A 13,171-nucleotide genomic window follows, 5' to 3' on the forward strand; every position below is an offset into this window, starting at 1 on the left:
CCAGTGGGAGCCATTCCCTGGGTCCTGTCCCTCCAGGCCTTGTCCCCAATTCCAGCTCTCCTGGAGCCCCTGCAGGGACTCTGAGCATTCCCTGGAATTTTCCCTTCTCCAGGGGAACATTCCCAAGTTATCCACCGGTTTTGGCACCCCAGAGTAAGGAATATCCACTGCCTGGGAAGCAACATGGGGATCACCATTTCCACATGTGAAACCAGGAATTTTCTCCTACAGGGATCTAACACCACTGTTGGGATGCCTGTGAGTTAGGACTAAGAATTCCAGAATCCCTGAGGTTGGAAAAGTCCTCCAGGATCAGCAAGTTCAAACAGTGCCCAATCCCCACCTCAGCATCCAGGAATTCCTTGGAGAACTCCAGGGAAGGGGACCCCAAACCCCCCTGAGCACTTCCACCCTTTCCACGAAAAAAAATTCCACCTGATATCCAAAAAGAAACGTTGGGATAAAGGAGGAAAGCAAAATCCCACCCCAAAGCCACGGGATTGTTGGGATTGTTATTCCTGGCTCCAGCAAAAAGAGGGAAAATCCCAGTGGGATTCCTGACACCCCTCTGAGGGTGTCCTGGTGGCAATTCCTCCTGGAAGTGTAAGAAATGACGGGATTTAATTAAAACCAGGAAACTCCAGCGTTATTCATCCGTCGCTCCATAAATTCACCCCAAGACTCGGATTCATTATTTCATGCAATATTAAATTATTAAAAAGGGGGGGGAAAAAAGTGTCACATTCCATAGGAACATAAATATTCCAGCTGGGAGTCCGTGGGCACTCCAATCCCACTGGATTCATTTTAAGAGATCCCTCTGGATGGTTCTGTTTCAATTTTGCTCCGTTCCCTGCTCGGCTTTGGGAAAACTTGCCAGGAATTTTGCATTGGAGCATTTTATGGATGCATTTGAGATATCAGATAATCCAGAAATCCCAAATGAAATCTATGGAAAATTACCTCTCTCCCCTCTGCTGGCTGCAGTGGGTTGGGATGGATGTTTATCCAGGGGGAAGTTTATCCAAGGGGATTTTTCCCAATTTTTCCAGCCGTTTTAAATTAAAACTGTTAAAAAGCGGGAAGAGTTGATGTTAATTCTTCTCTTTCCCAGAAACTGGGGAAAGAAGGGATCCATTGGGATCCAAGAGCCACGGATCCATGGACAACAAAGCTGGGATGACCCCTAGAGGAGCGGGAAAATTCCCAGGTGGTGGAAGATCCATCCCCAAGGTGAACACCACAAGCTCCTGTGGATTGTCCTTTCCAGGAGAAATCTGATGCCCATCTAAGCTTGGCTTGGAAAAGGGGGAAATATATGGAATTCCAGACTGGTTTGGGCTGGAAAGGACCTTCAAGACCATCTCATTTCCCAGCTGGAATATTCCCTGGAAAGGAAACTTCCACGAGCTCCATGTCCTCCAGGTGTTTCTTCTTCCCAGTGAATTCCTGGCACAGAGGTTCATCTAATCATTCCCATATATCCATGGGTGTATCCATGCTCCAGGTGCATCCCACACTCCCTTCTGGGTTGATGCAACTTCCCAAGGATTTGTTGGGATTTCTCATTGCCCCAGGCCATTCACACCGAGCCAAACTTGAGAAAAACCTCGCACTTGGGATCATCTCTCACCTATCCCAACTGGATCTGTGTCCCTCAGGATAATGAAGCTGAAGGAAAGGTTGGATGGGATACTGGGAAAGAATTCCAGGCTATGAGGTTGGGAAGGGCCTGGGCTGGAATTCCCAGATTTGCTGTGGCTGCCCCTGGATCCTTGGCAGTGTCCAAGGCCAGGTTGGATGGACTTGGATCCACTTGGGATCATGGAATGTGTTCCTGGATGGGCTTTAAGATCTTTCCTGTTCCAAACCATTCCATGATTCCAGGGAACTGCTGGCAAACCCAGCAGACTTTAGGATTCTACCTTCCCTCCTTCCCACTGCAGCATCCAAGGAAAAAAGGGAACAAAACCTTGGCTCTGTACCCTCTGCATCCCAATCCCTCAGAACAACATCCCAGCATTCCAGGGATAACTCAGGTGGGGCTCAAACCTTTCCAGGTAGGAATTTGATGCTCCATCTCTCCAAATTCCCCCTTTTTTTAGGGAAAAACACCATAAAATATCATTTTGGTGGAGACAAAACCTCCCTGCCCCGAGCCCTGTCAAGCTGGGGACACCCAGAGCTCCTCTGGAAAGGCAGGAAAAGGGAATTGGGAAGGGGGAATTTGATGCCGAGTGAAGTTTATGGGTCCCTTTCAAGGCAGCGTGAAATTTGCTTCCATGATTAAATCGAGCTCCGAACATTCCCTATAAAAACAACCCGGAGCGTGAAATTTATATCCCGGCCTTGTCCAAGCCATGGGGAAAAAAGGCTGGAATTATTGTTTGAGGGTTTGTTTTCCAAGCGAGGGGAGGCTCAGGGATATATTATGGATTTTTGTGGATAAAGCAGCAGAGAAGGCAGGGAAAAAATCGGCTCCAGTTCCCGGGAAAGTGTTGACAGGGCTGCATTTCTCCTGGATTGTGAATGTACTCCATTCCAAAGGAGGAAATCTGGTTTTTGGGAAGGAGAGGAAGTTTACTCCCAAAAAGTCCCATTTCAGTCACATCCTGCAGGAATTTGGGGGGCTTGGACATGCAGGAGATTCCCCTTGGATATCACAGAATCCCTGAGGTTGGAAAATCCTCCAGGATCATCCAGTCCAACCTGGGACCGATCCCCACCTTGGCACTGAGTACCACATCCAGGAATTCCTTGGACACCTCCAGGGATGGGGATTCCAAACCTCCCTGGGCAATTCCAAGGCCTGACCACCCCTTCCATGAGGAAATTCCTGCTGTGTCCAACCTGAGCCTCCTCCAAGAAGGACCTGGAGCTCTTGGAGGGATCCAGAGGAGGAACCGGGATGATCAGCTCTGCTGTGGGAAAGGCTCGGAGGGCTGAGATTGATGGAATTGGAAGGGAAAATTCCAGGGAATGCTCAAAGTCCCTGCAGGGGCTCCAGGAGAGCTGGAATTGGGGACAAGGCCTGGAGGGACAGGACCCAGGGAATGGCTCCCACTGGGAAAGGGGAGATTGGGCTGGGATCTTGGGAAGGAATTCCTGCCTGGGCTGCAATTCCCAGATTTGCTGTGGCTGCCCCTGGATCCCTGGCAGTGCCCAAGGCCAGGCTGGATCCACTTGGGTGTCCCTGGATGGAACTGGATGAGATTTCAGCTCCCTTCCCACCCAAACCATTCCATAATTCCATGATTCCTAATCCACCTGGCCACGCTCCGGGGAGCTCCAGCACGGAGCAAACAAAGGAGAACCATTGGAAAACTCTTTCCCTCCCAGCCTGGATGGGCACAGGTGGTTTTGAGCAGCTCCCAATTCCCCAAAGTCACTCCCAACTTTTGATTGAAATTCCACCTTCCCACCCCTGCCTTTCCAGCCGGGATTTTTACGGCCACAGGAACCAAGCCGGAGTTCAAACAGCACATGGCGAGATCAAAAAATTCCCGGAGCCGGAATGCTCCACCCGGCTTTTCCTTCATTATTCCAGCCTTTACAGAGAACTTTTACAAGGTGTTTATTTTCAGATGCAGCGTTGGAAGCCATGTGGTGGGAAAAGATTCCAGATCGGCACAGCGGGATGGATTTGCCTAAAAGGGGTTTATGGAGGGGGGTCTTGGCTTTTTCCAAGAGGGATAATTGGATGTAGTACACCCTGTACTTGGGATTTGTTGGATATGAAGCGTGAAATGGGCCTGGCTGGGATTCTGTCGATCATTGGAACTGCCCGGGAAGGGTTTCGGAAGCTGGGAATTGTCTGGGGTGGGGGATTCGCTCGGCATCTTCCTGGCCAAGGTGTTGTTTCCATGGAAAACAAGATGGGATGGGGATCTCAATGGGTTTGGGGGATCACAGAGGGTTTGAGAAATCCTGAGGGGTTTTAAGGATCCCAGGGGATTTTGGGGGATCCCAGTGAGTTTCAGGGATGATCCCATTGCAAGCAGGAATCTTTGGGCACCTCATATTCCGTGAATATTCAGGCTGAGCTAAAGCAGAGATCATGGATCACTGAGGTTGGAAAATCCTCCAGGATGATCCAGCACAACCTGAGACCGATCCCCACCTTGGCACCGAGTGCCACATCCAGGAATTCCTTGGACACCTCCAGGGATGGGAATTCCAAACCTCCCTGGGTACTTCCAATCCCTGACCACCCTTTCCATGAGGAAATTCCTGCTGGTGTCCCAAATCTGAGCATCCTCAAGGGATGAAGGCTCAGGATGAGGTGGATGAAGGACTTTGAGCCTCCAGGGAGGTGCCACAGGAAGCTGGGATTTTCCCTGTTGTCCACCAACCACAAAAAGCCAAAAATCACGGAATCATGGAATGGTTTGGGTTGGGAAGGATCTTAAAGATGATCCAGTTCCACCCCCTTCCATGGATATGGAATCTTCCATTGGATTATTCCTCTTAATCCTTTTAATCTCCAGGTGAAGGAAATTTAAATTAATTGATCTCTATTGTTTGGTGTCCAATTTTCCCTAATTCCCTTAATTTCCATAATCTCCACCATCCAGTTTTCCCCTGCATTATTCCATGCACCCATCCCAACCCCATTCCTGTTTCCTTCCATCCATGAACTGATCCAAGGGACACCAGGAGCAGCTGGAGGAACGAGGGGATCAAAATCCCATCCAAAAAAAAACCCCATCCACTTCAACTCCCAATCCAATCCTCTCCCTGTATCCAAAGCTTTTCTTCATCCCAACCCATGTTCCCATCAGGGATTTGGAGGCAGCTCCTTCCTTTCCCCATTTTTAGCCTTTCCAGGAAGTTTTTGCACGGCACGACACCCATTATTCCATGCTGGAAAACAGAAGCTCCCACCAAACCATCCCCATGGAATGGCCATCTCCAGCTTTGGAATATCCCTGTTGTCCAAGAGCATTTGGACACTTGCTCCAGTATTTTTCCTGCTCCAGCCTGGATGAATCTTTCCCAGAGGGATCAGTGTCTCCAAAAAAAAACACCTCTAATTCCTACCACATTTTGTTTCCAAATGCAGATTTTTTTAAACAAAATTCCCGAAATTTCACTGTCAACACCATGGAGAGTCCGAGCATTGCATGGCTCTACTTGTCAAGGTCTAAAATTCCCATTTCACCCCAGAATTCCCATGAGGATGCAGGAATTCCACCCAGGACCACTCACCTTCTTGGCCACGTGGCACATCTGCTCCGCCGGGAGATAATCGAAGGGAAAGATGAATCTCCAGTTGAAATTCCCTTCTCCTCCCATGGATCTGTAGTGGACATCCGTCTTCTGCTTGTTCTCCTCGTGTCCCACCAGCCACCTGCAGGGACAAACAGAGCCCATGGAAAAACTGGGATCACGGCAAGGATTTGGGATCTCGCTCGGTGTCACCACATCCATGAGCGGGAAATGGAATATTCCTGATCCTGGTGGCTGCTGGGGGTGGGAAAAAGCTGGAGATGGGAGAGGGAAGGCAGCAGTCCCAGAGCTGGGAAATCAATCAGGGCTGGGGGGAACAATTCCAGGACTATGGAATCATGGAATGAGTTGGGATGGAAGGGTTTTAAGGATGATCCCATTCCATGGACAGGGACAGCTCCCACTGTCCCAGGTGGATCCCACCTGGCCTTGGGCACTGCCAGGGATCCAGGAGCAGCCACAGCAAATCTGGGAATTGCAGCCCAGGCAGGAATTCCTTCCCAAGATCCCAGCCCAATCTCCCCTTTCCCAGTGGGAGCCATTCCCTGGGTCCTGTCCCTCCAGGCCTTGTCCCCAATTCCAGCTCTCCTGGAGCCCCTGCAGGGACTCTGAGCATTCCCTGGAATTTTCCCTTCTCCAGGGGAACATTCCCAGCATTCCCAGCCTGTCCATAACTTCTTGGGAATCTCATTCCACTGCTTGACAGTTTTTCCATGAGGAATTTTTCCCTAATATCCAGTCTAGGACAGGCAGGTGCCTTTTCCAGAGACAACAATGGATGGATGGAACAGCCCCCACTGGATTCCCGACCCATAGGGCAGATCCTTAGGCACAAAAAGGATCATTTCATCCTTTCCTAATAGGATTTTTCAGGATGACTTTCCTTTGGGATGGAAGATCTGGAAGCTGAGCAAGGTTTTATTCATTTCAAGCCCTGCAAGCTGCACTTGGATGCTAAAAATTGGGAAAGGGATCTCAGCAATCCCTGGATGATCCCGCTTTTCCAGCAGCACAACTTTTTAGGAGCCCCAAAAGACACGGAACAGCTCAACTGGAGCTGATAACGAGGGACTTGATGGGAATACCAGGAAAGTCGCACAGCATTCTGGATTTACAGGGGGAAAATCGGGATTGTAAACCAGGGATTTACAGTCTGTTCCCAAATCCCGCCTCTTCCTGCCCATAAATCCCAAAATGGCACAAAAAAATGGAACTCCTGTGTCTGGGATTGCACCGTTTGCCAGAAGATAAATCCTAAAAAAGGGAAGGGAAGGGAAGGGAAGGGAAGGGAAGGGAAGGGAAGGGAAGGGAAGGGAAGGGAAGGGAAGGGAAGGGAAGGGAAGGGAAGGGAAGGGAAGGGAAGGGAAGGGAAGGTGGTGGAGGAGCTTTTTCCAGGAATAAAGGGAATTCCAAAGAAAGCAGGCTAGAAAATAATCAAATCTATGAGCATGGAAAAATTCTGGGAGAGGAGCTGGGAATGGACAAGGAGCTCCTCTCCCCATGGCCAGGCTGCTCCCACATCTTATCCCACTATAGGAACATCCAAGTAGTCCAAGGAAAAATATTGCCATGGGATCATCCCAGAGATCTGAAGAAAAAGGTTGGGAGCTCAGCAGAAATTTGTCTTCCAAAAATCTGGATCCACAGATGGAGAGGTGTGGATCCATGGTCAGAGAGACGTAGATCCATAGTCAGAGGTGAGATCCATATTTGGAAAGGTGTGGATCTGTATTTGGATAGGTTTGGATCCATGATTGGAGAGGTGAGTCCATGGCTTGGAAAGGGGTGAATCCATGGCTGGAGATGTATGGACTCACAATAGGAGATGGGATCCATATTTGAAAACGTGGGGATCCATGGTTGGAAAGGAGTGGATCCACAACTGGAGAGGTGTGGATCCATGATTGGAGAGGTGTGGATCCATGATTGGAGAGGTTTGGATCCATGGTCGGGGATGAGATCCATATTTGGAAAGGTGTGAATCCATGGTTGGAGAGGTGTGGATCCACGATTGGAGAGGTGGATCCATGACTGTAGACATGTGGATCCATGGTTGGAGATGTGAATCCACAGCTGGAAATTTGCAGATCCATAACTGGAGAGCTGTGATGGTCCCTCCATCCCAGCGGGATCCAGGTCTATCCCAGCAATACCAACCCAGGGACCACCTGAATTCCTTCCCTGCTGCTCCTGCACCTCCAGCCCCTGGAATCTGGGAGACTCCGGAGCGGGACACTCACCCTTTGACGTAGATGTCGCTCATCTTCTCCCCGGTGATGCTGAGATCATCCAGGATCACATCCTTGGTGTTCCAGATGATGCAGCGCAGGTAGAACCTGGAAAATCCCGGGAATAAAACCATGGGAAGGTGGGAAACTCATCCAGCTGGAAGTCCCACTGAGGGATTTCCCCGTGGGAGCAATTTTCCCTGGAGATGATCCCACACCTGTCCCTTATCCAGGTGGGTGAATCCATCCCCACCCGAGGCTTCCAAGCATTCCCAACTCCTTTCCCAAACAAAAGATGCAGAAGAAATGGGAAGTTACCTCTTGGCTTTGCGTGGAGTGACGTTGAAAGGGGGGCCGGGATGTCCCAGGGATTTGGGAAAGAGATCCACCCACATCTGGAGCTTTCCCTGCATGGAAAAACAGAGCCCTGAAAATTTGGGAGATTCCAAACTGGAGCTCCTGAACCTCCCCAGGGAGATCCTTGGGTGGGGGGGGAGGATTCCTCAATGGAAAAGTGGCATTAAAGGTTATTTTGAAATTATTTTAAGGATAGTTGGGAATGTGTTGATGGAAGTAAATCCTAAGGAGCAGCTGAGGGAGGTGGGAAAGGGCCTGGAGCACCAGGAAAAGCTGAGGGAGCTGGGAAAGGAGCTCAGCCTGGAAAAAACAGGGATCAGGAGGGACCTTCTGGCTCTCCACAACTTCCTGAAATGTTGGAACCAGGTGGGATTTAGGATCTGCTCCCAGGGAATAACAGGAAAAGAGGGAACAGCCTCAGGCTGGCCCAGGGGAGGTTCAGGTTGGACACAGCAGGAATTTCCTCATGGAAAGGGTGGTCAGGCCTTGGAATTGCCCAGGGAGGTTTGGAATCCCCATCCCTGGAGGTGTCCAAGGAATTCCTGGATGTGGACTCAGTGCCAAGGTGGGGATTGGGCACAGCTCAGACTGGATGATCCTGGAGGGATTTTCCAACCTCAGTAATCCTGGGATTCCAGGAGAAGAATTCTAAGTAGGACTTTTAGACCAAAAATGTAAAATTAAACTAAATTAAACTAAATTAATTTTAAAATGGGAGCAGATGCTGAAGGGAATGACCACCTCTCCTCCCTGGCAACATCCCTTATCCCAGGGCAAACATTCCCAGCAGGATTCTCCCCCTGGATACGGCTGGATCGGGAGATGCCGCTCCTGGGCTCATCCCGGCCACATTCCAGGACCCACCTGCTCGATGTCGGGCTGGAGGGGGCTGTAAAGGCGCCGGGTCTCCACGTGCTCCGGAACCAATCCCTGCTTCCGGAGGGCGGCCAGCGCGAGCCGCTCCTCCACCGGCCCCAGGTGCGGATTCGGGGGTTTTCCATCCTCTGCCACAGGGAAAAGGAAAAAAAAAAACAGGGAATCCCACAGGAATGGATTTTGGCCAGGAAGAGCTGGAGCAGCACAGCCTCCATTCCCAAATCCATCACCACAAACCATCCTGGGCACAGGGATACCATTCCCAGCGGGAAAACCAATGGAGACCCTCATGCAACCACCCCACAAATCACAGCCAGGGAAACTTGGCAAGGATCCAGTTGGATCCCATGGAAAGGAGAATCCAGTGATGGATCCCATTCCTGGATCCAGCTCTCCTAAAGTCCTGGAAATCTGCATTCCCATCAACCCTCTGTTCCCACTCCCAAGAGTTTATCCCAGAGTTTAAAGCCATCCAGGATCTTCAGCTGGGTAGACAGGAATGAGCTCCTGGTGGGAACCCATTTCTTCTCTGCAGGATTTGGGGTGAAAGATGGGAATGGGAGGAGGAGGAAGGACATGGAGAAACCACCAGCACAGCCTGGGGGTTGTTCCAAGTTCCTACTCCTGTCCAAGTCCCTGCTCCAGTCCCACCAGGATATTTGTGGTCCTCCATCCACGGAAGACTTGGAATTATCTCCTCCTCCTCACCTGCTCCACACATCTCCTGATCCTGCCACAAATGGACCAAGATTCCTCAATAATGAACAGTCCTGCTTTCTGTTCCCAGTCAGGATCCATCCATCCATCCATCCATCCATCCATCCATCCATCCATCATCCATCTGTCCATCCCAGTCCTGCCTCCCCATCCCATTCCTGGACATGATGTCATATCCTTGGATATCAGGGAAGTGGTGAAGTCCCCACCCCTGGAGTTTTCCAATGAACAACCAGACATGACACTCGGACAAGGTTGGACTCGATCTTGGAGGTCTTTTCCAATCTGAATTCTGGGATTCCAGGATCTTCAAGGTCTTTTCCAACCTAAAAGATTCCCTGATTCTCTGAGTCCAACCCAAGCAATCCCAAAATTCCAGGCTGGGGTTGGTGGATTTCACTCTGCTCATGAACCTTCCAGGACAATTGAAACAAAAAGTGCTCCATAAATATTATTCCATAAATATTATTCCAACTCCACCAAATCCTGGTGAGATATCCCAGCTCCTCCCTTGGCAAGGCAACGCTTAACTCCAGTCAGCTGGGCTAATTCCCAACAATTTCCCAAACCCTGGGATTCCGGCGTGTGCGCACACGTGCGGCTTCACGCGCCGGGAAAAGAGCGAGCCCCTCTCGGAGAACAACAAAATCTGGGAGTTATGGAATAACTTTGGGGCTTGTAAAATCCCAGCTCTCGTGTTTAACAGCTCCAGTTTATTCCTGGTCCGGCTCTGGAGCTCGCAGCTGGATTCCAGATCTGCTCCGGGTCAAGCCTCGGGCTCTGCTCTGCTGTTTGAACTCGCTGCCGTGAAAGCCGGAGAAGGTGACAGCACGGAGGGGGGGACACATTTTAACACCTCCTCAGCTCTCCCTGGAAAACTTTTCCATAAGGATTCCTCGCTTCCCTTCTCCTCTGAGGGAAAGCCTGAATTCCTGAAGGAATCTGCGCTTTGTTTCCCAAGAGTGCAGAGAGGGATCAGAGCTGGCTTGTGCCTTGTGTTTGTGTCTCTGGTGACATCCTTGGGGTGGTGGCCTTAAAAAATCCAATCAGAATTTAGGTGGGATATTGGGAGTTCTTGGCTCTGAGGATGGGGAAGCCCTGGAGAATTCTCATAGCAGCTGTGGCTGCCCCTGGAAGTATCCAAGGCCAGGTTGTATCCACCTGGGATAGTGGGAGGTGTCCCTGCCCATGGAAGGGGTGGAACGGGATCATCTTTATGATCCCAACCTAAACCATTCCATGATTCCAAACTGCAGTTCCTGGGCCAGGCCTGGTGGGATTTCACCTCCTCCTGGGACTAAAAACTGTCTTTTTGTGCCTTAAAGCAGAGTTTTCCCAAAAAAAATCCTCCTGTCCCAGGAATGCTGGGTCAGAGGGAGGTGCCACAGGCAAACAAAAAAACTCCTCCCCAAAAGTCCTGGACTTTTCTCCTTTTGTAGAAGTTGAGTTTGTCCCTTAATTCCCTCAAATCCCAAAAAGAATTCCCAGGTCTGCCTGTGGGACATTGTCTCCCTCTAGTGACCATTCCCAAAATGAGATTCTGATGGAAGAGCTGCTCCTGGAATATCAGGTTGGAGTGTGTCACTCCCAATCCAGGGGTGTTTGGTTTGGTCCAACTCAAGGTCAAAATTCCTGGATTGACATCTGAGTTCAATCCCAGGATTTGAGGCACGGACAACCTTGGGAATGGTTCAGAGCCAACATGGACAGAGAGGAGGAGGAGGATGGGGACAATGCCATCGCTCACTCTTGGTGATGTCTCCATGACATCCAGCTCCATCCTTTTCTCTGGAGCAAGGAAATTCTGCTATCCCAAAGCATCCCTGAGATCTTACCCAGCTCGGAGAGGACGTATTCCTGATCCCGGAAAATGATCCGGTCAGATTTGTAGGTGGGAGCTTTGTAGTTGTGCTGCAGGGAGAAGAGGTGGAGCAGCTGGGAAGGGCGGAGTTGGTCTCGCCACTGGTTGGGGCCGGAGCTGAAACCAAACAGAATCATGGAATCATGGAATGAGTTGGGTTGGAAAGAGGTTAAACTTCATCCAGTGCCATGGGAGGAGAAACCTTCCACTATCCCAGGTGGATCCAACCTGGTCTTGGATACTGCCAGGGATCCAGGGGCAGCCCCAGCAAATCTGGGAATTGCAGCCCAGGCAGGAATTCCTTCCCAAGATCCCAGCCCAATCTCCCCTTTCCCAGTGGGAGCCATTCCCTGTGTCCTGTCCCTCCAGGCCTTGTCCCCAATTCCAGCTCTCCTGGAGCCCCTTCAGGCCCTTCAAGGGGCTCTGGGCTCTCCCTGGAGCCTTCCCTTCTCCAGGTGAACATTCCCAGCTCTCCCATCATCCCTGACCTCATTCCCCCATTCCCAAACTTCCAAAACTTTCCGAACTCTGGCACTTTTGGGGTGGGAATGATCCTTTTCCAGGATAACACAGTCATGGATGGATGGAGGGATGGATGGATCCACCCCAGCCAGGAACTCCTACCCAAGATCCCACCCCAATCTCCCGTTCCTGGGATCCAGGGGATCTCTGGAGGTGCCCTCAGCACGAGGCCACCAGGAGACCCCTGGGACGGAACAGGATCTCCCTGGAAGAGAACCAGGACTCTGGGAAGCGCAGTTTCAGCCACTTCCCCCAGGACAACTCTGCTGTCATCCCCTGGCCACCTCAGCATCCCAATCCCGGGATTTTGGGGCATTCCAAGCCCGGGGAGGGAGGTACCCACACGCAGTAGGTCTGGGGGAGGCCGCAGCGAGCCCCGAATTTGGACAGGAAGCGATTCTCCAGGTCGATGACGGTCTCGCCGATCTTCTCGTCCTTGGACAGCAGGTCGTAGTCATAGAGGGTGACCCTGAGGTCCTTCTCCAGGGGCAGGGTGCAGCTCAGCTCGAACATCCTGGGAACGGGAACAGGCAAAGGAACGCTTGGGAAAAGAGGATGGCGCGCCTGGAATTCCGCGGGAATGGATCCACGCCCCATCCCAACCCACCGGTGATGGGACGGATCAAAGCTTCCATGTCACTGCGATCCAGCAGGGCCAGGGCTCTGCTGGCTTCGTTTATCAAGGAATCATGGAATGGTTTGGATCAGGAGAGACCTCAATGACCTTCGCATTCCACACCTCCCACTGTCCCAGCTGGATCCAACCTGGCCTTGGGCACTGCCAGGGATCCAGGGGCAGCCACAGCAAATCTGGGAATTGCAGCCCAGGCAGGAATTCCTTCCCAATATCCCAGCCCAATCTCCCCTTTCCCAGTGGGAGCCATTCCCTGGGTCCTGTCCCTCCAGGCCTTGTCCCCAATTCCAGCTCTCCTGGAGCCCCTGCAGGGACTCTGAGCATTCCCTGGAATTTTCCCTTCTCCAGGGGAACATTCCCAGCTCTCCCAGCCTGGTTCTAGAGTAGAGGGGCTCCAGAATCCTGGAATGGGTTGGGTTGGAAGGACCTTAAATCCCATCTCATTCCCACCCCATCCATGTCCAGGGACACCTCCCACCATCCCAGGTGGATCCATCCTGGCCTTGGACACTCCCAGGGATCCAGGGGCAGTCACAGCAAATCTGGGAATTCCAGCCCAGCCCCTCCCCACCCTCCCAGGCAGGAATTCCATCCCAATATTCCATTTAAATTCATCTCCCTCTCCATGTTGCTTTGTTGGGAAGGTGTCCCGGCATTGGTGGCCTGGACTGGTGGGAGCAGCCTTGGAAAATCCGATGGCTTTTACGGGAAGTGCGATTTGATCCCTGTTTGTGCCCCCAGCCCCAG

The 13,171-nt window shown here is 51.3% G+C and overlaps 1 protein-coding gene across 5 annotated transcripts in view; it reads right to left on the reverse strand.

Annotated features, from left to right (window-relative positions):
* DYSF (dysferlin) overlaps positions 1-13,171 on the reverse strand; it is a 75,943-nt gene that overhangs the window by 8,054 nt on the left and 54,718 nt on the right. For all 5 annotated transcript variants that reach the window (XM_088162892.1, XM_088162891.1, XM_088162888.1 and 2 more), the window contains 6 exons: positions 12,134-12,304; positions 11,243-11,385; positions 8,679-8,818; positions 7,776-7,864; positions 7,470-7,565; positions 5,209-5,350 (listed from right to left, as the gene is read on the reverse strand). In XM_088162892.1, the coding sequence (XP_088019018.1) occupies positions 5,209-5,350; positions 7,470-7,565; positions 7,776-7,864; positions 8,679-8,818; positions 11,243-11,385; positions 12,134-12,304 (781 nt within the window). The remainder of the gene's footprint in view (positions 1-5,208; positions 5,351-7,469; positions 7,566-7,775; positions 7,865-8,678; positions 8,819-11,242; positions 11,386-12,133; positions 12,305-13,171) is intronic.

The sequence above is a fragment of the Sturnus vulgaris genome, chromosome 4 (genome assembly GCF_052056855.1).
Source record: "Sturnus vulgaris isolate bStuVul1 chromosome 4, bStuVul1.hap1, whole genome shotgun sequence".
NCBI classification, from domain to species: Eukaryota; Metazoa; Chordata; class Aves; order Passeriformes; family Sturnidae; genus Sturnus; species Sturnus vulgaris.